This window comes from Salmo salar, chromosome 18, assembly GCF_965601325.2.
Source record: "Salmo salar chromosome 18, fSalSal1, whole genome shotgun sequence".
Taxonomy (NCBI): domain Eukaryota; kingdom Metazoa; phylum Chordata; class Actinopteri; order Salmoniformes; family Salmonidae; genus Salmo; species Salmo salar.
The window spans coordinates 24,481,661-24,498,765 of NC_138308.1; the positions used below are offsets into that span (position 1 = coordinate 24,481,661).

The 17,105-nt window shown below is 46.1% G+C and overlaps 1 protein-coding gene across 46 annotated transcripts in view; it reads right to left on the bottom strand.

The window, feature by feature from the left end:
* LOC106577144 (ankyrin-3) overlaps positions 1 to 17,105 on the bottom strand; it is a 164,449-nt gene that overhangs the window by 40,528 nt on the left and 106,816 nt on the right. For 31 of the 46 annotated variants that reach the window (XM_082964823.1, XM_082964841.1, XM_082964820.1 and 28 more), the window contains 15 exons: positions 16,931 to 17,029; positions 16,296 to 16,493; positions 13,490 to 13,588; positions 13,178 to 13,276; positions 12,672 to 12,770; positions 12,339 to 12,536; positions 10,316 to 10,414; positions 8,125 to 8,223; positions 5,895 to 6,092; positions 4,199 to 4,297; positions 3,358 to 3,456; positions 2,956 to 3,054; positions 2,505 to 2,600; positions 1,382 to 1,454; positions 1,101 to 1,157 (listed from right to left, as the gene is read on the bottom strand). In XM_082964823.1, coding sequence (XP_082820949.1) covers positions 1,101 to 1,157; positions 1,382 to 1,454; positions 2,505 to 2,600; positions 2,956 to 3,054; positions 3,358 to 3,456; positions 4,199 to 4,297; positions 5,895 to 6,092; positions 8,125 to 8,223; positions 10,316 to 10,414; positions 12,339 to 12,536; positions 12,672 to 12,770; positions 13,178 to 13,276; positions 13,490 to 13,588; positions 16,296 to 16,493; positions 16,931 to 17,029 — 1,711 coding nt within the window. The remainder of the gene's footprint in view (positions 1 to 1,100; positions 1,158 to 1,381; positions 1,455 to 2,504; positions 2,601 to 2,955; positions 3,055 to 3,357; positions 3,457 to 4,198; positions 4,298 to 5,894; positions 6,093 to 8,124; positions 8,224 to 10,315; positions 10,415 to 12,338; positions 12,537 to 12,671; positions 12,771 to 13,177; positions 13,277 to 13,489; positions 13,589 to 16,295; positions 16,494 to 16,930; positions 17,030 to 17,105) is intronic. The other 15 variants (XM_082964827.1, XM_082964829.1, XM_082964835.1 and 12 more) reach the window with 3 other exon arrangements.

Genomic DNA, 17,105 nt, shown 5'->3' on the forward strand with positions numbered 1-17,105 from the left:
CTATTTAGGCTTGCTTAGATTTCACTTTTTTCCAGTGCATTTCAGTTGTCACCCAGTGCTTTTGAAGCAATGAATAACAAAGTTTTTCCTAACAACTACTGATACATTGGTATTCAAACACCCAGCATAAGAGTGCAACTTGAGATCGGTAACCTGTAGCAACACTTGTCCCACACACTTTACTAGTTACAAGTAGTGTAACTGTGTAGTTACAAGTAATGTATAGTCATTTATTACTGTATTTTTACGCAAGATATTGAAATACCATGTAACCATGGCAACAAAGTTAAAAGCACCATAATGAATGTGGAGAAACTCAGCGTTACTACAGTAGGAAGCCCATCTTCTGAAAACACCAGAAACCCTACCTCTTCAAAGAGTCTGTATTTTTCAACAGTCAATAACCCCACAGAACCACCCCCCCAAAAAAGGCTTGTGAACTGACACTCACTTTTTCCCCTTTTCTAGCTCTGACATTGCTGATAGCTACTTTATTGAAGGAAAATGTACTTACTATGACTGTGATATGCGGTTGTCCCACCTAGCTATCTTAAGATGCACTAACTGTAAGACACTCTGGATAAGAGCGTCTGCTAAATGACTAATATATAAAAGTAAAAACAAAATGTAAAAGGAAGGCCTGTCCCTCAAAGCACAAATTGCTCTGGGGCTCGAATACTTAGCTACATGCAGTGTAACCAGAATGGCTGTGGGATAAGTCACATCAAACAAACAGTATCTTATCGCAAGCAAAATAAAAGTCCAAAAGCTCAAACACAAATGTAATTTGTGTCCGAGGCTTACTTTCTCTGCTGATTTACATTTGGTGACGTCAACTACTGATACGTGAATCAAACAAGATACTCAGAGAAAGCTGCATTTCAGTGTAGGAAGCAGAGAGAAAGAGGTGGGTTCTGGCTAGCGTGTTCCAGATTGCCAGGCAAACTCCTAGCAACAGCGGACAGTCAGTGAAGCAGCGTATCAGCAATGATGGCGAGATGGGTAGCTTTCCAACAGGTGAGGTGCAGGTGAAGGAATGGGGTTACGTGAAAAGAGTGAAACAAAAACAAAACTACTGCGTAGAAAAATGGGGCAAATACCTTCGTCAACATCTGAAATACAGTCGTCATTGAGAATTTCCGGCGCATTAGCCTTAGCTGTGTGATTTGAATACATACAGTTAATGGAATATTAATAAGGCATCAAATGGCACACTTTCACTAATATGAGATGCAGCCACGCATACTATATGAATCACATGCCTTGAATACACAAAACACAGGTTAACCCCAACCGGTCAACTCACAGCTTATGGGGTAATGCACGGCTTACGTTATAAGCGAAGTTTTGATACAGTCATATCAACCACTTATACTCATACCTTCATCGTCAGACATGTCCAGAAACTCGTTCATGGTCTCGGGGATGTTCATTTTGTGTTTTTCTGTCGCAGTCTGTTGATAAAAGAGTCCGACATGAATAATGCAGATGAATGCTACTGTGCCCAGTGGCCCCTGATTGGCCCCTGATTGGCCCCGGGTGTCACTGTTATTAAATCAATCAATCAAATCAATCAAATTAATTTTTATATAGCCCTTCGTACATCAGCTGATATCTCAAAGTGCTGTACAGAAACCCAGCCTAAAACCCCAAACAGCAAGCAAAGCATGTGAAAGAAGCATGTGAAATCCCTCCTGACACGTCGACAGATCTATTTGAGGAGCAACAGGATATTCAACCTGGGCATTTCACACAGTTAAGCATGTGAGAGAGCATTCCTGGAATCTCTTGTATACCGTTTCAGGGCCAAGTACTAATTTGAGATACGCATACAGTAACTCATCCAGTGATGTCAAGGTTTGAGTTGTACACAATGTGCACACCTCATGTTCGGATTCGGCCCCATGTCATTAGAGGAATAAACAAATGTTTATTCATTTACTATGTACTTTCAGATCCCCACAGACAGATACACACACGAGGTTAGTGAACTGCAAGCACATGGTCAGATAACACATCCTGTACATGGAGACAGACCACTAGTCTGGATTGGCATGTTTTTTCATCCACTAGGAATGCAAATCGACCGTTTGCTTTGCGTCACCATAACACACACGCAGAGATCAGTATGCTATGTACTGCAAACTGCCTCAAGAGTGGTACCTGGCCTACTGTTTGGGTGTGTGAACCTGTGATCAACACCTACTACCTGTACAGCAATGGAACACAAATCAATTCTTTCACCGCTGCGGTGTCAGTTGAGATAAAGGCCTGTGTTCATGCTAGGTGAGTGGACTCTCAATTTCATGAGTTACAGTCAAATTGAGCGCCAGAAGCAATATTCACTGGCCAAAGACACGCTGTAACATTGGGGCTAGGCCCCACTGGTCCACATGAAAATACATAGACGAGCAGGCAAACAGACAGACAAACAAACCTACAGAAACCTAAATATACAGACAATGACAGACAGACAGAGAGACATACATGGCATGACGTCTTACCACAGAGGTCAGATTCTCATCAGTCACTGGCCTGAGAGTGTCGACCACTGAGATGTAACCAAGACGACAGGCGATAGACAAGGCTGTGCTCCCGTTCTGCGAAGAGGGCGGAAAGAAATGATGTAGGTTGTAATATGTGTTTGTTTTTACTTTGTTAGTGTGGCAACATTAGTGCTGTGTGGGTGTGTATTTAGTGCAGTGTGTGGGTGTGTATTTCTGTGCTTTGTGAATGTACAATGATACTGTATATGTATGTGTGTGTGTTTCTGTGTAGAAGTCTGTTTTTAGTGTATGTGTGTGTGTGTGTGTGCCTGTGTGTGTGTGTGTGTCCATTACTATGTATGTACTGTATACTATTGTATGTTTCCTGCTGCTCTGTGTAGCCCTGCTGATCCAGGCCTCTGGATGAGAGCTCCTGAGACAGCAGGTTTTCCCATCATGCTTCACTCACCACGGTCAGCTGATTGGCAGAGGCTCCGTGCTGCAGCAGCAGGTTGATGATGTGGGTGTGGCCCTGCTGCGCCGCCTGGTGGAGGGGCGTGTAGCCGTTCTGCAGACAGCGACAGAGAGAACGAGAGGGAGGGATGATAGTGAGAGGAAGAACGAGATAGAGAGAAATTGAGGGGAGTGGGGAAAGGGGGGTGCAAAGTGAAAACATGAGGGAGAAAATATAAACAGGAGGATAGCAAGAGAGTGACGGAGGGAGAGAGGGAGTGAGGGACAGAGGGAAGGAGGGAGTTGTACCAAAACAAAGAGAGTGTTAGGGAGAGCCAGCAAAAAATACACAAACTGACAAAGGTAAATAAGCTTAGCTCACATGAACACCACATGGGACAGACTTTCAGTTGTTTACCTTTGTTTTGTCATCAACTCTGGCCTGGTTCTGTATGAGGAAGTCTGCCATCTTGACATTGCCATAGTGACAAGCCACATGCAGCGGAGTGTATCCCATCTGTTTTACCCAAGGGCAAGGGGCCGAGACAGAAAGAGAAGAAAGGAAGATGTGAGCTTGTTACTTCTCGTCCTGTGACATCACAGCCCTTGTGTGACCAGGAAGTAACTAACATTACATTTACACAAGTGTGACACAAAAATCCTATTATACAACAAGAACTTCATAACCCTTCTCTAATAGAGACCTGATAGAAAATATGAATGAATGAACAGCCTTGGCTGTAAACCAGTGTGCTGCCAGCACAACACAGTGTGTAACCTTGTGCTACTGCAGATCTCTCTCTGTCTGTGTCCCTGTCTAGTGAACGTGAGCAGCCGATGGGCAGTCTGCTGCATCAAGCAGGGGAGGTTACTGGTAGTGACGCACATACAGACACAAACACCTGCCACTCAGGTGTCTTCTAATCCTTTATTCATCCCACACCTGAGAACACAGTGCTGCAGCCAAGTGTGTGTGGGGGCAGGTGTTTATCTTTCCTTCAACATTTTATCGACCAGTGTATAGAATGGTGGAAACAATAGATACACACACGCAACATCAATACATTATGTCTGTAACTTCATTGTGTTGTGGGTCTTTATCACTATTCTAAACACATGAATTAACCATCTACAACCCCTGGTCTATCATTGACAAGGAGAGTTGAAATCAAGGGCATCTCTCTGTCCCACAGTCTTTCACTGTGATAGTCTGTACAGTCTGTTCCCAATGGTTGCCGTGGAAACAGTGTGACCTTCACCTTTGTCGAGGGGTCAACGTCCGCCCCCTGGTTGAGCAGGACTTCCGCCACATTGACTTTGTCCTCCTGCGCCGCTAAGTGGAGAGGTGTGAGACCGCTCTGAAAGAGATACGCGCAATTGCATACACACACACACATTTAGAATTCATTTTCCATACCGCGGGGTATCATAGCTTTGTCAAAGCAATGGCTCTTATTCATATTTGTTTTTAAAGAGTCACAGGGATAGTTAGCGAGCTAGGAGGTTGTTTTTAAAGAGTCACAGGGATAGTTAGCGAGCTAGGAGGTTGTTTTTAAAGAGTCACAGGGATAGTTAGCTAGCTAGGAGGTTGTTTTTAAAGAGTCACAGGGATAGTTAGCGAGCTAGGAGGTTGTTTTTAAAGAGTCACAGGGATAGTTAGCGAGCTAGGAGGTTGTTTTTAAAGAGTCACAGGGATAGTTAGCGAGCTAGGAGGTTGTTTTTAGAGTCACAGGGATAGTTAGCTAGCTAGGAGGTTGTTTTTAAAGAGTCGCAGGGATAGTTAGCTAGCTAGGAGGTTGTTTTTAAAGAGTCACAGGGATAGTTAGCGAGCTAGGAGGTTGTTTTTAAAGAGTCACAGGGATAGTTAGCTAGCTAGGAGGTTGTTTTTAAAGAGTCGCAGGGATAGTTAGCTAGCTAGGAGGTTGTTTTTAAAGAGTCACAGGGATAGTTAGCGAGCTAGGAGGTTGTTTTTAGAGTCACAGGGATAGTTAGCTAGCTAGGAGGTTGTTTTTAAAGAGTCACAGGGATAGTTAGCGAGCTAGGAGGTTGTTTTTAAAGAGTCACAGGGATAGTTAGCTAGCTAGGAGGTTGTTTTTAAAGAGTCATAGGGATAGTTAGCGAGCTAGGAGGTTGTTTTTAAAGAGTCACAGGGATAGTTAGCGAGCTAGGAGGTTGTTTTTAGAGTCACAGGGATAGTTAGCTAGCTAGGAGGTTGTTTTTAAAGAGTCACAGGGATAGTTAGCTAGCTAGGAGGTTGTTTTTAAAGAGTCGCAGGGATAGTTAGCTAGCTAGGAGGTTGTTTTTAAAGAGTCACAGGGATAGTTAGCGAGCTAGGAGGTTGTTTTTAAAGAGTCACAGGGATAGTTAGCTAGCTAGGAGGTTGTTTTTAAAGAGTCACAGGGATAGTTAGCGAGCTAGGAGGTTGTTTTTAAAGAATCACAGGGATTGTTAGCGAGCTAGGAGGTTGTTTTTAAAAGACTTGGTAAATCCAGTGGCTCCTTTTGAACTCAGTGAATAGTGTCAGTGAAAATGAGAGACTCAGCTGTGGTCTGATCCTCCATGCTAAAGACGGCGCTATACAGAGAAGTGTCATCTGCCTTCAACTAGTGCTCATTAGGATGACACAGGCCCTCTAGGCTCATATCAGTGTGCTTAAATCAGCCTCGGAAAAGCCTGGCCACTGGTGTGTGTGTATGTGCCTTTGGTAACACATGGGTCTGTGGTTGTGCATGTGTGTATGTGAACAGTATTATTCTGTATGAGTGTGTTAGTTTCAGTGTTGATGATGTCCGGTCTTAAGGCCTATGAGTTATACAATCATAATTTTCACATAAGTTAACCCTCCTGTGAGGCCAGGTGAGAGTGTGTGTTTGTGGTGTGTGTATGTATTTATGTGAATGTAGTATAGTGAACCATTTGTGCTGTGTATACACAGTGTGTGTGTGTGTGTGTTACCTTGTTGCCCATGTTGACGCTGGCGTTCTTGGTGAGCAGCAGAGAGACCAGGTCCACACTGCCCTCCTGTGCAGCCAGGTGAACAGGGCTGATGCCCTGGCGGGTCACAGCGTTGGTGTCCGCCCCGTACTCCAGTAGCGTGGTCCCGATGTCCATCTGGTTCTTCTTGGCAGCTATGTGGAGGGGTGTGTAGCCATTCTGAGAGGAAGAGACACAGAGAAAATGTATTCAGCACTCTATGTGTCCTCTTTTCTACTCTACTCTGCTCTATTCTACTCTATTCTGCTCTGCTTTACTCTATACTACTCTAATCTACGACTCCATTCTATTCTAGTCTATTCTACTCTATTATTTTTACAGATATGTATGTGTATGGGACCTCATTAGGGTTCTAGATAAAGAGGTGATAACACACAGTACACTGTAAACATCCCATAGTCTTAGCTAGATGCATGGTTTAGCTTAAGGCCTTGGTTAACAGAAACAACATGTTCCCTCTTCTCCCTTCACTGGACACACACTACTAAACGACAAAAGCCCCAGGCAGGCAGAAAGAGAATCTTTGGCTGGGTGTTAAAGCTGGATCCATCCCAACATTCCCAAAGGGTTTCCCTGGAGAGGACCTTTAGTGAAGCTGTATGACACTACAGTGGGGCTTTAACTCCTTGAATAGTCCTGGGATGCAGGGCAGTGGGGGTGTAATAGTCCTGGGATGCAGGGCAGTGGGGGTGTAATAGTCCTGGGATGCAGGGCAGTGGGGGTGTAATAGTCCTGGGATGCAGGGCAGTGAGGGTGTAATAGTCCTGGGGATGCAGGGCAGTAGGGGTGTAATAGTCCTGGGATGCAGGGCAGTGGGGGTGTAATAGTCCTGGGACGCAGGGCAGTGGGGGTGTAATAGTCCTGGGATGCAGGGCAGTGGGGGTGTAATAGTCCTGGGATGCAGGACAGTGGGGGTGTAATAGTCCTGGGATGCAGGGCAGTGGGGGTGTAATAGTCCTGGGATGCAGGGCAGTGGGGGTGTAATAGTCCTGTGATGCAGGGCAGTGGGGGTGTAATAGTCCTGGGGGTGCAGGGTGGTGGGGTTTGGGGGGGTGTAATAGTCCTCTGGGATTAAAACATAATTTTTAACAACTTTAATGCATAACTGCTCCTAAGAAATCTCTACAAAGCTGAGACCATGGGTGGAGGCAGTAGGCAGATGTGAAAAAGCGAGACAAGCTCTTGACACCTACTTTAACTGTCATATAAGAAATAAGGTAACTCAGAGCAAGGAGTCCAGAACATGGAAAATGTGCCTTTAGCCATTCCTCTGTAATATTAGTTCATATTATTAGTTCATACACGAGCACTGAATCCTATCACAAACGAGAACTGAATCCTATCACACACGAGCACTGAATCCTATCACACACGAGCACTGAATCCTATCACACACGAGAACTGAATCCTATCACACACGAGCACTGAATCCTATCACACACGAGAACTGAATCCTATCACACACGAGCACTGAATCCTATCACACACGAGCACTGAATCCTATCACACACGAGAACTGAATCCTATCACACACGAGCACTGAATCCTATCACACACGAGCACTGAATCCTATCACACACGAGCACTGAATCCTATCACACACGAGAACTGAATCCTATCACATACTAGCACTGAATCCTATCACACACTAGCACTGAATCCTATCACACACGAGCACTGAATCCTATCACACACGAGCACTGAATCCTATCACACACGAGCACTGAATCCTATCACATACTAGCACATACTAGGCTAGCCTACAGTACATCATCCATGGTTCCTCTTTGAAAGACAGCAATGGAAGTTAAATCACTTCTAACCTCTCCTGTTCTGCTCTCATCCTTGTTGGTTAAAACATTCAGTATGTAACAGGATGTACACACTTCAGTAAAAAGTAATAGTCTTTAGAGTTAAGCCAATCCAAACAGGCCAAGGACAAGAGACAAAGAAAAAGCATATAAGAGACACACATGAGTTAATGGTTAATCAGTGTGTTATCAGCTGGTACCTTAATGTTTATCAGCTGGCACTATGGGCCAAAAGGTCAGAAATCGACCTTATGCCTGCTTTAATCAGATAAATGAACCCAAACCAGTATGATACTAGTCACATTATGTCTGATCTGGTGTGTGTGTGTGTGTGTGTGTGTCACACGGAATATGACACTGTGTGTGTCCGAGTGAAGTACCTTGGCGGCGGCGTGGGGAGATGCTCCCTGATCCAGAAGCAGTAGAGCCACCCTCTGATTATCGTAGTGAGCAGCTACATGCAGTGGAGTTAGCCCACTCTAAAACACACAAACAACACCATGTTAGAAGGAGCCCAAACACCAAAGCACAAGGGAGGAAGCCAGAACATAAACAGAACAGGAGGAAAAGCCATGGAGCCGATGGGACCAAATCAGACGGGGACTAGTTTTAGCATGACACCAATGAGCACACAACGCTGAATTAAGCCCATCTACAGCGCATCCACACAACTAGCAAAATGCAGAACACTTTAACAGAAATATTTTCTACAGAAAAATGTATTTCTAGTGACATAGTCACCCTGGAAACAGGATGATGTTATTGTGTGTGCCTGACAGCCTGCATATTATTTTGCTTCAGTTTGGATACCCCATTAGTTGGGGACTTGTTTTAGCGTGACACCACCAAGAACTGTTAAATCACAAACATGTCTTTTTAGGAGTCTCCTCCATCTTCATTACCATACCTGCTTGCTATTATGTTAAGGACTTTCAGATGGCTGGACACAGACACTGATCTGACACATAATTAGTACCAGTAGGCTCCTCATAAGTATGGGTGTGTGTGTGTGTGTGTTTGTGTGTGTATGTGTCTGTCCGTACGCATCTGTGTGTCTTAGAAGAGGGTGAACGAGTGCATGCCATAATGTTTTAGTGGAGGAAAAGCATCTGTAAGCTGTGCCATCTTGAGAGAAGTCATGATTTCCCTCAGTCCAGCTGCAGCTCCTACAGTCTATCTTCAGTAGTGTTCTGTTCCTTTTCAGAGGGACAGGGATGAGACTAGGAAAGGAGGCCAAAGGCCCACAGGATGACGTATGACATCCATTCGAACAGATGGGGGAGGGGAGGGTGGAGAGGAGGGGAGAGTAGAGGGGAGGGGGAGAGTAGAGGGGAGGGGGAGGGAAGAGTGGAGGGCAGGGAAGAGGGGAGGGGAGAGTGGAGGGGAGGGTGGAGAGGTGGAGAGGTGGGGAGAGTAGAGGGGAGGGGAGGGAAGAGTGGAGGGGAGGGAAGGGAAGAGGGGAGAGTGGAGGAGAGGGGAGGGTGGAGAGGAGGGGAGAGTAGAGGGGAGGGGGAGAGTGGAGGGGAGGGAAGGGAAGGGAAGAGTGGAGGAGAGGGGAGGGTGGAGGGGAGGGAAGAGTGGAGGAGAGGGGAGGGTGGAGAGGAGGGGAGAGTAGAGGGGAGGGGAGGGGGAGAGTGGAGGGGAGGGAAGAGGGGAGGGGAGAGTGGAGGAGAGGGGAGGGTGGAGAGGAGGGGAGAGTAGAGGGGAGGGGGAGAGTAGAGGGGAGGGGGAGGGAAGAGTGGAGGGCAGGGAAGAGGGGAGGGGAGAGTGGAGGGGAGGGTGGAGAGGTGGGGAGAGTAGAGGGGAGGGGAGGGAAGAGTGGAGGGGAGGGAAGAGGGGAGGGGAGAGTGGAGGAGAGGGGAGGGTGGAGAGGAGGGGAGAGTAGAGGGGAGGGGGAGAGTGGAGGGGAGGGAAGGGAAGGGAAGAAGGGAGGGGAGAGTGGAGGGGAGGGAAGAGTGGAGGAGAGGGGAGGGTGGAGAGGAGGGGAGAGTAGAGGGGAGGGGAGGGGGAGAGTGGAGGAGAGGGTGGAGAGGAGGGGAGAGTAGAGGGGAGGGGGAGAGTGGAGGGGAGGGAAGAGGGGAGGAGAGGGGAGGGTGGAGAGGAGGGAGAGTAGAGGGGAGGGGGAGAGTGGAGGAGAGGGGAGGGTGGAGAGGAGGGGAGAGTAGAGGGGAGGGGAGGGGGAGAGTGGAGGGGAGGGGAGAGTGGAGGAGAGGGGAGGGTGGAGAGGAGGGGAGAGTAGAGGGGAGGGGAGGGGGAGAGTGGAGGAGAGGGGAGGGTGGAGAGGATGGGAGAGTAGAGGGGAGGGGAGGGGGAGAGTGGAGGGGAGGGAAGAGGGGAGGGGAGGGGAGAGTGGAGGAGAGGGGAGGGTGGAGAGGAGGGGAGAGTAGAGGGGAGGGGAGGGGAGGGAAGAGGGGAGGGGAGAGTGGAGCTCTACTATTTCACTCACTCTATTAGAATGAATGATATTGTCTCAAACATCACAACCAATCTAATAGAACTAGAAGCAACTCTAATTCTATGGCCAAGCGAATGTTATTGGATTTCAAGAGTTGCTCTCTTCACACATCCCACCTTTCCAGCTGCATCCGGAGCTGCTCTCTTCTGAAGAAGCAGGCTGGCCACTTCCATCTTGCCATACTTGGCTGCCACGTGAAGAGGACTGAACCCTTTCTGTAGAAGACATCAGGAGACACATCATCAACTTGAGACAGCCAGGGAGAACAGAGCTGCTCTGGCAACCTAACTGACAGGGAAAAGTCTAAATGGGATTCTTGGGACATGCAACTCTGACGTCATCCCATTGAAGTTTAAATTTAAAACGGTTAAGATTCAGGTTAGGTAAGGGTTATGGTTAAGTTTAGGGTTTAGGTTAGGGACATCCCAAGGATCCCGGGTAGCTCTAACCTAACTGACAGCACTATCTGTTATAAAGGAGAGCTGAGAGCATTCAAGATGTGCAAGGTTGTACAACGTTGCAAACCTTTCAATAACAGGAAAGGACGGGACACTGTTAAATAACCTTAGAGTAGGGTCTTGTTCACTTTAGCTTCATGGCCATGTGAAAGAAAGTATGGCGGGTGGACAAGGTCTTTGTCTTGCTCAGTGGGATGTTTCACCCTGAGAGAATATGTCACTGGGTCTGTTTCTCATATCCTATTCCTCATCTATAAAAGGATAGCGCATAATGTGATCATGTTAATCATGGCGTCCCTCTTTGTTAAGTCCCTCTGTGTTAGGAAAAGTATTTTAAGACATTAGGTCATATTTTCCAGAGTGATGTGGAACTCCCACAGATAACTCCCATTTCACACACAGCAACGTTTGGCCTAATTGTCCTTATGTCGTAATTCACGCTCCATACTGCCATGTGACTTTGATGTCCCGTTACGGACAACTTTTCTTCAGATGCCATTGTTTATTTTCTAACATCTCCAAAGGTATTCTACTTCTTGGTCCAAAGAGGATCCTCCGATCCTCCATGGTGTTATTGTTAAAACAAGTTGTTACACTGACAAAGCCAAATGGAACAAAATGACTGTGTGTTCGGTTTGGTGCCCTCTGCAGTCACTGTACTGTGCAGTACCAACACAGCCAATCAACTGGACAGCTGTGACCTGACGTCATCTCTCTGGACAGCTGTCTAAGGTACTGTTCCCTCATATACAGTGTGTGTTTGACAGACAGACAGACAGACAGACAGACAGACAGACAGACAGACAGACAGACAGACAGACAGACAGACAGACAGACAGACAGACAGACAGACAGACAGACAGACAGACAGACAGACAGACAGACAGACAGACACGCAGGCAGGCAGGCAGGCAGGCAGGCAGACAGAGTGGGCGAGAGAAAGAGAGATAGAGAGAGCGAGAGAGAGAGAGATGGAGGCACAGTGGGGTTTACCCTTCATTAATCTATTCCTCTGACAGGGTGTCACCTTCAAGGACATCCTTCTGCAATATACACTGCCACATTATACATGAGCACACACCAATTCCCCAAAGTCTACGAAACACTCTTCTTTGACCTTCAAGAAGTTCATACAGATGTAGGATCTTAATTTGATTACTCTTTTGTTGGTGAGAATTTTCCTGCACCGCATGAGCTTTGTGATTTACATAAATTCACTGAAAACCCATACTAACACATGGTTATATTAACAGTATTGCACTTTTCATGTAGACTGCTTTTGGCCAGCTAATAGCCTAACCACCGATCAAGCAACATTATGGACTAAATGTTCAAACCCTGTTGCTGCAGGATTATTTGTCTGTAACAATATAGGTCAAAATAAGATCCTACATCTGTAGCTCAATTACGTGTGTGGAAGCGTAAGGAAATTCGCTTCCATGTCAAGGTTTAGGAAATGAACAAGAAACACCAGTGGTAAGGAAAAGCGGCTTTAAATTTATATTATTCTCCAATCAATAGTAGTAATGTGCAATCCACACTGTCCTTAGCCTGACTCTGCTGATCCTCTGCTGACTAAACCACAACCACCATGGCTGAACTGATAATAATACATTTCATTCTTTATTTGTGAGTGCTGGCTTTTCCTTTTCTGGTTGGACCCTAACTCAATCACATTGACCTTAGTGGAGGCTGACAGCGATGCACCCTGGTCCAGCAGCATGGCGGCTACGTCCTCGTGACCTTCGCGGGCAGCCAGGTGGAGGGGTGTGTAGCCTGACGTGGTGGCAGCGTTAGCAGAAGCCCCCCTCTGCAGCAGCTGCTGGACGATGTCGGCCTTCCCCAGCCGGCTGGAGATGTGCAGCGCCGTCTGGTCGTCCTGGAGGGAGACAAACACTATTATACTCTGTCTATTCATTTCACAATGTAAAAAAAAGTGACACCACATCGTTTCAGAGCCCAGTTAGACAACAAAGAGCCCAGTTAGACTCCCTGACCCCTAACCTCTGCTCACCTTGGCCTTAGTCTCCACCTTAGCTCCATTCTGCAGCAGGTATCGCACCACGTCCGCCTGACCCGCCCGGGCTGCCATGTGCAGCGCTGTCTCGCCCCTCTGGAAAACACACACGCGTTTGTTTTACTATCCTTGTGGGAACCAAACAATTGATTCCCATTCAAAATCCTATTTTCCCTAACCCTAAAACGAACCTTAACCATAGCTTTAACCCCAAACCCCTAACCCTAAAACCCTTTTTCCTTATGGGGACAGGCGAAATGTCCCCACTTGTCCGAATTTTCCTTGTTTTACTATCCTTGTGAGGACTTCTGGTCCCTACTAGGATAGTAAAACCAAACACACACACACACACACACACACACACACACACACACACACACACACACACACACACACACACACACACACACACATGTGACCTGCATGGTATGTATTACTCTATTTTGACTAGCTAATTGTTTTGGGTTTAACTTCTGAAGAGCTGAGTGTAGTGTAACACCTACCACGTTGGTGGTGTTGGGCGAAGCTCCGTGATGCGTCAGTGAGTTGACAATGTTCTCATGTCCCATGAAAGCTGCCACGTGAATAGGAGTGAGTCCAGACTGCAAGAAAATTACAATGATAGTCAACAATCAATAGCCTGGGTTCAGCTGTACCTACAGTATGTCTTAGAGTAAGGGAAACACACAGCTGTACCTAAACAAAATGATCAATCTGTCTATGATCTTTGAAGTTCCCAGCCCAGTCTGTTCTTCCTAACCCTAACGCCCTGTGTGTTACCCCAGGCACAGCCCAGCCCTCTAACCCTAGAGTACCTCTGTCACAGCCTGGATCGACGCTCCGTGTTTCAGCAGCAGCTCCATCACTTTTGCGCGGTTCTTCTTGCAGGCGATGTGAAGCGGGGTGAAGCCGTTCTATAAACAAAAACCACTCAACTCCTCAGGTATTTTGGCACAGGTTTTAGTTTCTAAGGAAAACAGCAGTTTCCTTTTACCCCTATTTTTTCTGTAGTATAAACATGTGAGAGAGGAACATCTTATTGTAAACCTAACTGAGTTTTATGCCCCAATAGTGTTACAACTGTCCACACAGTTTCTTCTTGCCAGTAAACCTCGGTCACCACACCCATGGTTTCAGTCACCACAAAGCATGACAACATACTTAGTGATGTGTGCCAAGACAGTCTTTTCTCTCAAAACACACACACATACACACAGGCACGCACACATACAATCTCAAACACACACAACGTAGCTCTGCAGATCATCAGACCTAAGCCATTTGAAGGGAGTATGTACAGTGCATTCGGAAAGTATTCAGACCCCTTCCCTTTTTCCACATTTTGTTACGTTACAGCCTTATTCCAAAATGGATTAAATAAAAACATGTCCTCATCAATCTACACACAATACCCCATAATGACAAGGCAAAAACTGTTTTTTAGACATTTTTGCAAATGTATAAAAATATAAAATATGACATTTACATAAGTATTCAAACCCATTACTCAGTACTTTGTTGAAGAACCTTTGGCAATAATTACAGCCTCGAGTCTTCTTGGGTATGACGCTACTTGGCACACCTGTATTTGGGGAGTTTCTCCCATTCTTCTCTGCAGATCCTCTCAAGCTCTGTCAGGTTGGATGGGGAGCGTCGCTGCACAGCTATTTTCAGGTCTCTCCAGAGATGTTCGATCGGGCTCTGGCTGGGCCACTCAAGGACATTCAGAGACTTGTCACGAAGCCACTCCTGCGTAGTCTTGGCTGTGTGCTTAGGGTCGTTGTCCTGTTGGAAGGTGAACCTTCGTCCCAGTCTGAGGTCCTGAGTGCTCTGGAGCATATTTTTGTCCTTTAGATGCCTTTTGGCAAACTCCAAGCAGGCTGTCACGTGCCTGTAATGGAATTTTAATGTTTGTGCTTTTCTTATAACTAATTTCTGTGTTCAATTCATGTGGTGTTCTAATAATCAATTTCTGTGTTCTATTCATGTGCTGTTCTAATAATCAAATTCTGTGTTCATGCCAGTGACTGATTTAACAAATCCTCACCTATCAGTATCTGCAATTTGGCAGTACGCCCAGACCTTGTTTTGAGAATGAACAAAAGATATCTCAGTTTCAAGGTCTCATCTTAGAGAGGAGAAGCCTCGTGAGGTGTTGGTTTGTCAAATGTTATGAACCAGTATTGGTCGGTCAAATGAATGAAACAAAACGGTAATGATTAATTAATTTACTAAATCATGCAAATATAACTTGTCTGTGTATAGCCGTATACAAGACAACTGCTGGGACTGCCCAAGCAGAGCTTCTGATTGACATGTGTACTATGGTGCATTGAGTTGGTTGGAACCTCTCTAGCGCGCTGACAAATAAAGGATGATTTATTTAAGATTAACTTCGAGTGTCCCTGTATAGGAATTTCCACGACATGCCTTTTACTGAGGAGTGGCTTCCATCTGGCCACTCTACCATAAAGGCCTGATTGGTGGAGTGCTGCAGAGATGGTTGTCCTTCTGGAAGGTTCTCCCATCTCCACAGAGGAACTCTGGAGCTCTGTCAGAGTGACCATCGGGTTCTTGGTCACCTCCCTGACCAAGGCCCTTCTTCCCAGATTGCTCAGTTTGGCCGGGTGGCCAGCTCTCGGAAGAGTCTTGGTGGTTCCAAACTTCTTCTATTTAAGAATGGAGGAGGCCACTGTGTTCTTGGGGACCGTCAATGCTGCAGAAATATTTTGGTACCCTTCCCCAGATCTGTGCCTCGACACAATCCTGTCTCGGAGCTCTACGGACAATTCCTTCGACCTCATGGCTTGGTTTTTGCTCTGACAACTGTGGGACCTTATATAGACAGGTGTATGCCTTACCAAATCATGTCAAATTAACTGAATTTACCACAGGTGGACTCCAATCAAGTTGTAGAAACATCTCAAGGACGATCAATGGAAACAGGATGCACCTGAGCTCAATTTCGAGTCTCTTTGCAAAGGGTCTGAATACTAATGTAAATACGTTTATTTTTTAACCTGTTTTCGCTTTGTCATTATGGGGTATTGTGTGTAGATTGATGACGACTTTTTAAAAATGTAATCAATTTCAGAATAATGCGAGCTCTAAGAATCTATCCACTGTGTTGTTGTGAATGGTACAGTACTGAAGGACGGACGTGCATTGTCACAGCTCTGATGACTTTTATCAGTATGAAAAGGGGAAGTTACTGCAGTCAGGAAGTGAGCCTGGCTGAAGAAAAAGACAGTTGCCGACCCCACCCAGGGGCTGAGGACACAAACAGACACAACTCCCGGAACAATAAACAAGAGCAGTCAGCAGAATGACGGGACGAATCCGTCCCACCTTCTCCCACCTCTCAGGTCGCAGTTTCACGGTTCTGTGTGCACGGAAATGCTGCTATGAAAGATACCCACAGCAATTACACAGCTAAATAGCAAACAAAAGGAGACCACTGAAATGTGGACCAGTGTAATGTGGCACTGAAAGCTGCTTTTTAACTAACACTTACGATGGTGCTCTATTTATTAAGCTGTTTATAAATGTCAATTTCTAACTAAAATGGACAATAGTATTTTGAACTTGTACACCCTGACTTTCTCGCCACCCCTTTCTCACCAGTGCTTTAGCGTTAGGGTTGGCCTTTTTGTCCACTATGAGCTTGGCCACTTTGTAGTGTCCACAGTGGGCGGCCACGTGTAACGCTGTCAGGTAGTCGTTGGTGACATCATCAACAGGGACATCGTTCTGAAGGAGGAGCTGGACACAGTTGATGTGGTCGCCCTGAGTGGCCATGTGCAGGGGGGACAGCCCATTCTGAAAGGGTTACAGACATAATGGTAACCAATGTTCTGTAGCAGCTGAAAATGTTAGATTACAGCAACGTTCTGTGACAATCACAATTCTCTCAGTGGTAGGACATATTTGCAAACACAACTTTAGATCAATGCTCTGCAAATGTTACCTGGATGAACATGTGTTTTACAATAAGGTAGATACAAGTGTTATCACCACCTTCCGGAGACACCTGAAACCCCACCTCTTCAAGGAATACCTGGGATAGGATAAAGTAATCCTTCTAACCCCCCCTTAAAAGATTTAGATGCACTATTGTAAAGTGGCTGTTCCACTGGATATTATAGGTGAATGCACCAATTTGTAAGTCGCTCTGGATAAGAGCGTCTGCTAAATGACTAAAATGTAAAATGTAAAATCATTTTAGTAACCAAGTATATGATAAGAGAAGGCTCTACCTTTGTCTTGGACAGAATGGGGGCTCCGCGGTCCAGCAGAATCTCAACCACTTGTTCATGACCGCTCCTCGCTCCACAGTGAAGAGGTGTCAGTCCGTCCTACACACAACAACACAGTCAATAAGAACACAGAGCGGTGGAGCTTATGAAACATTCAGCCCACTATGGACTGAAT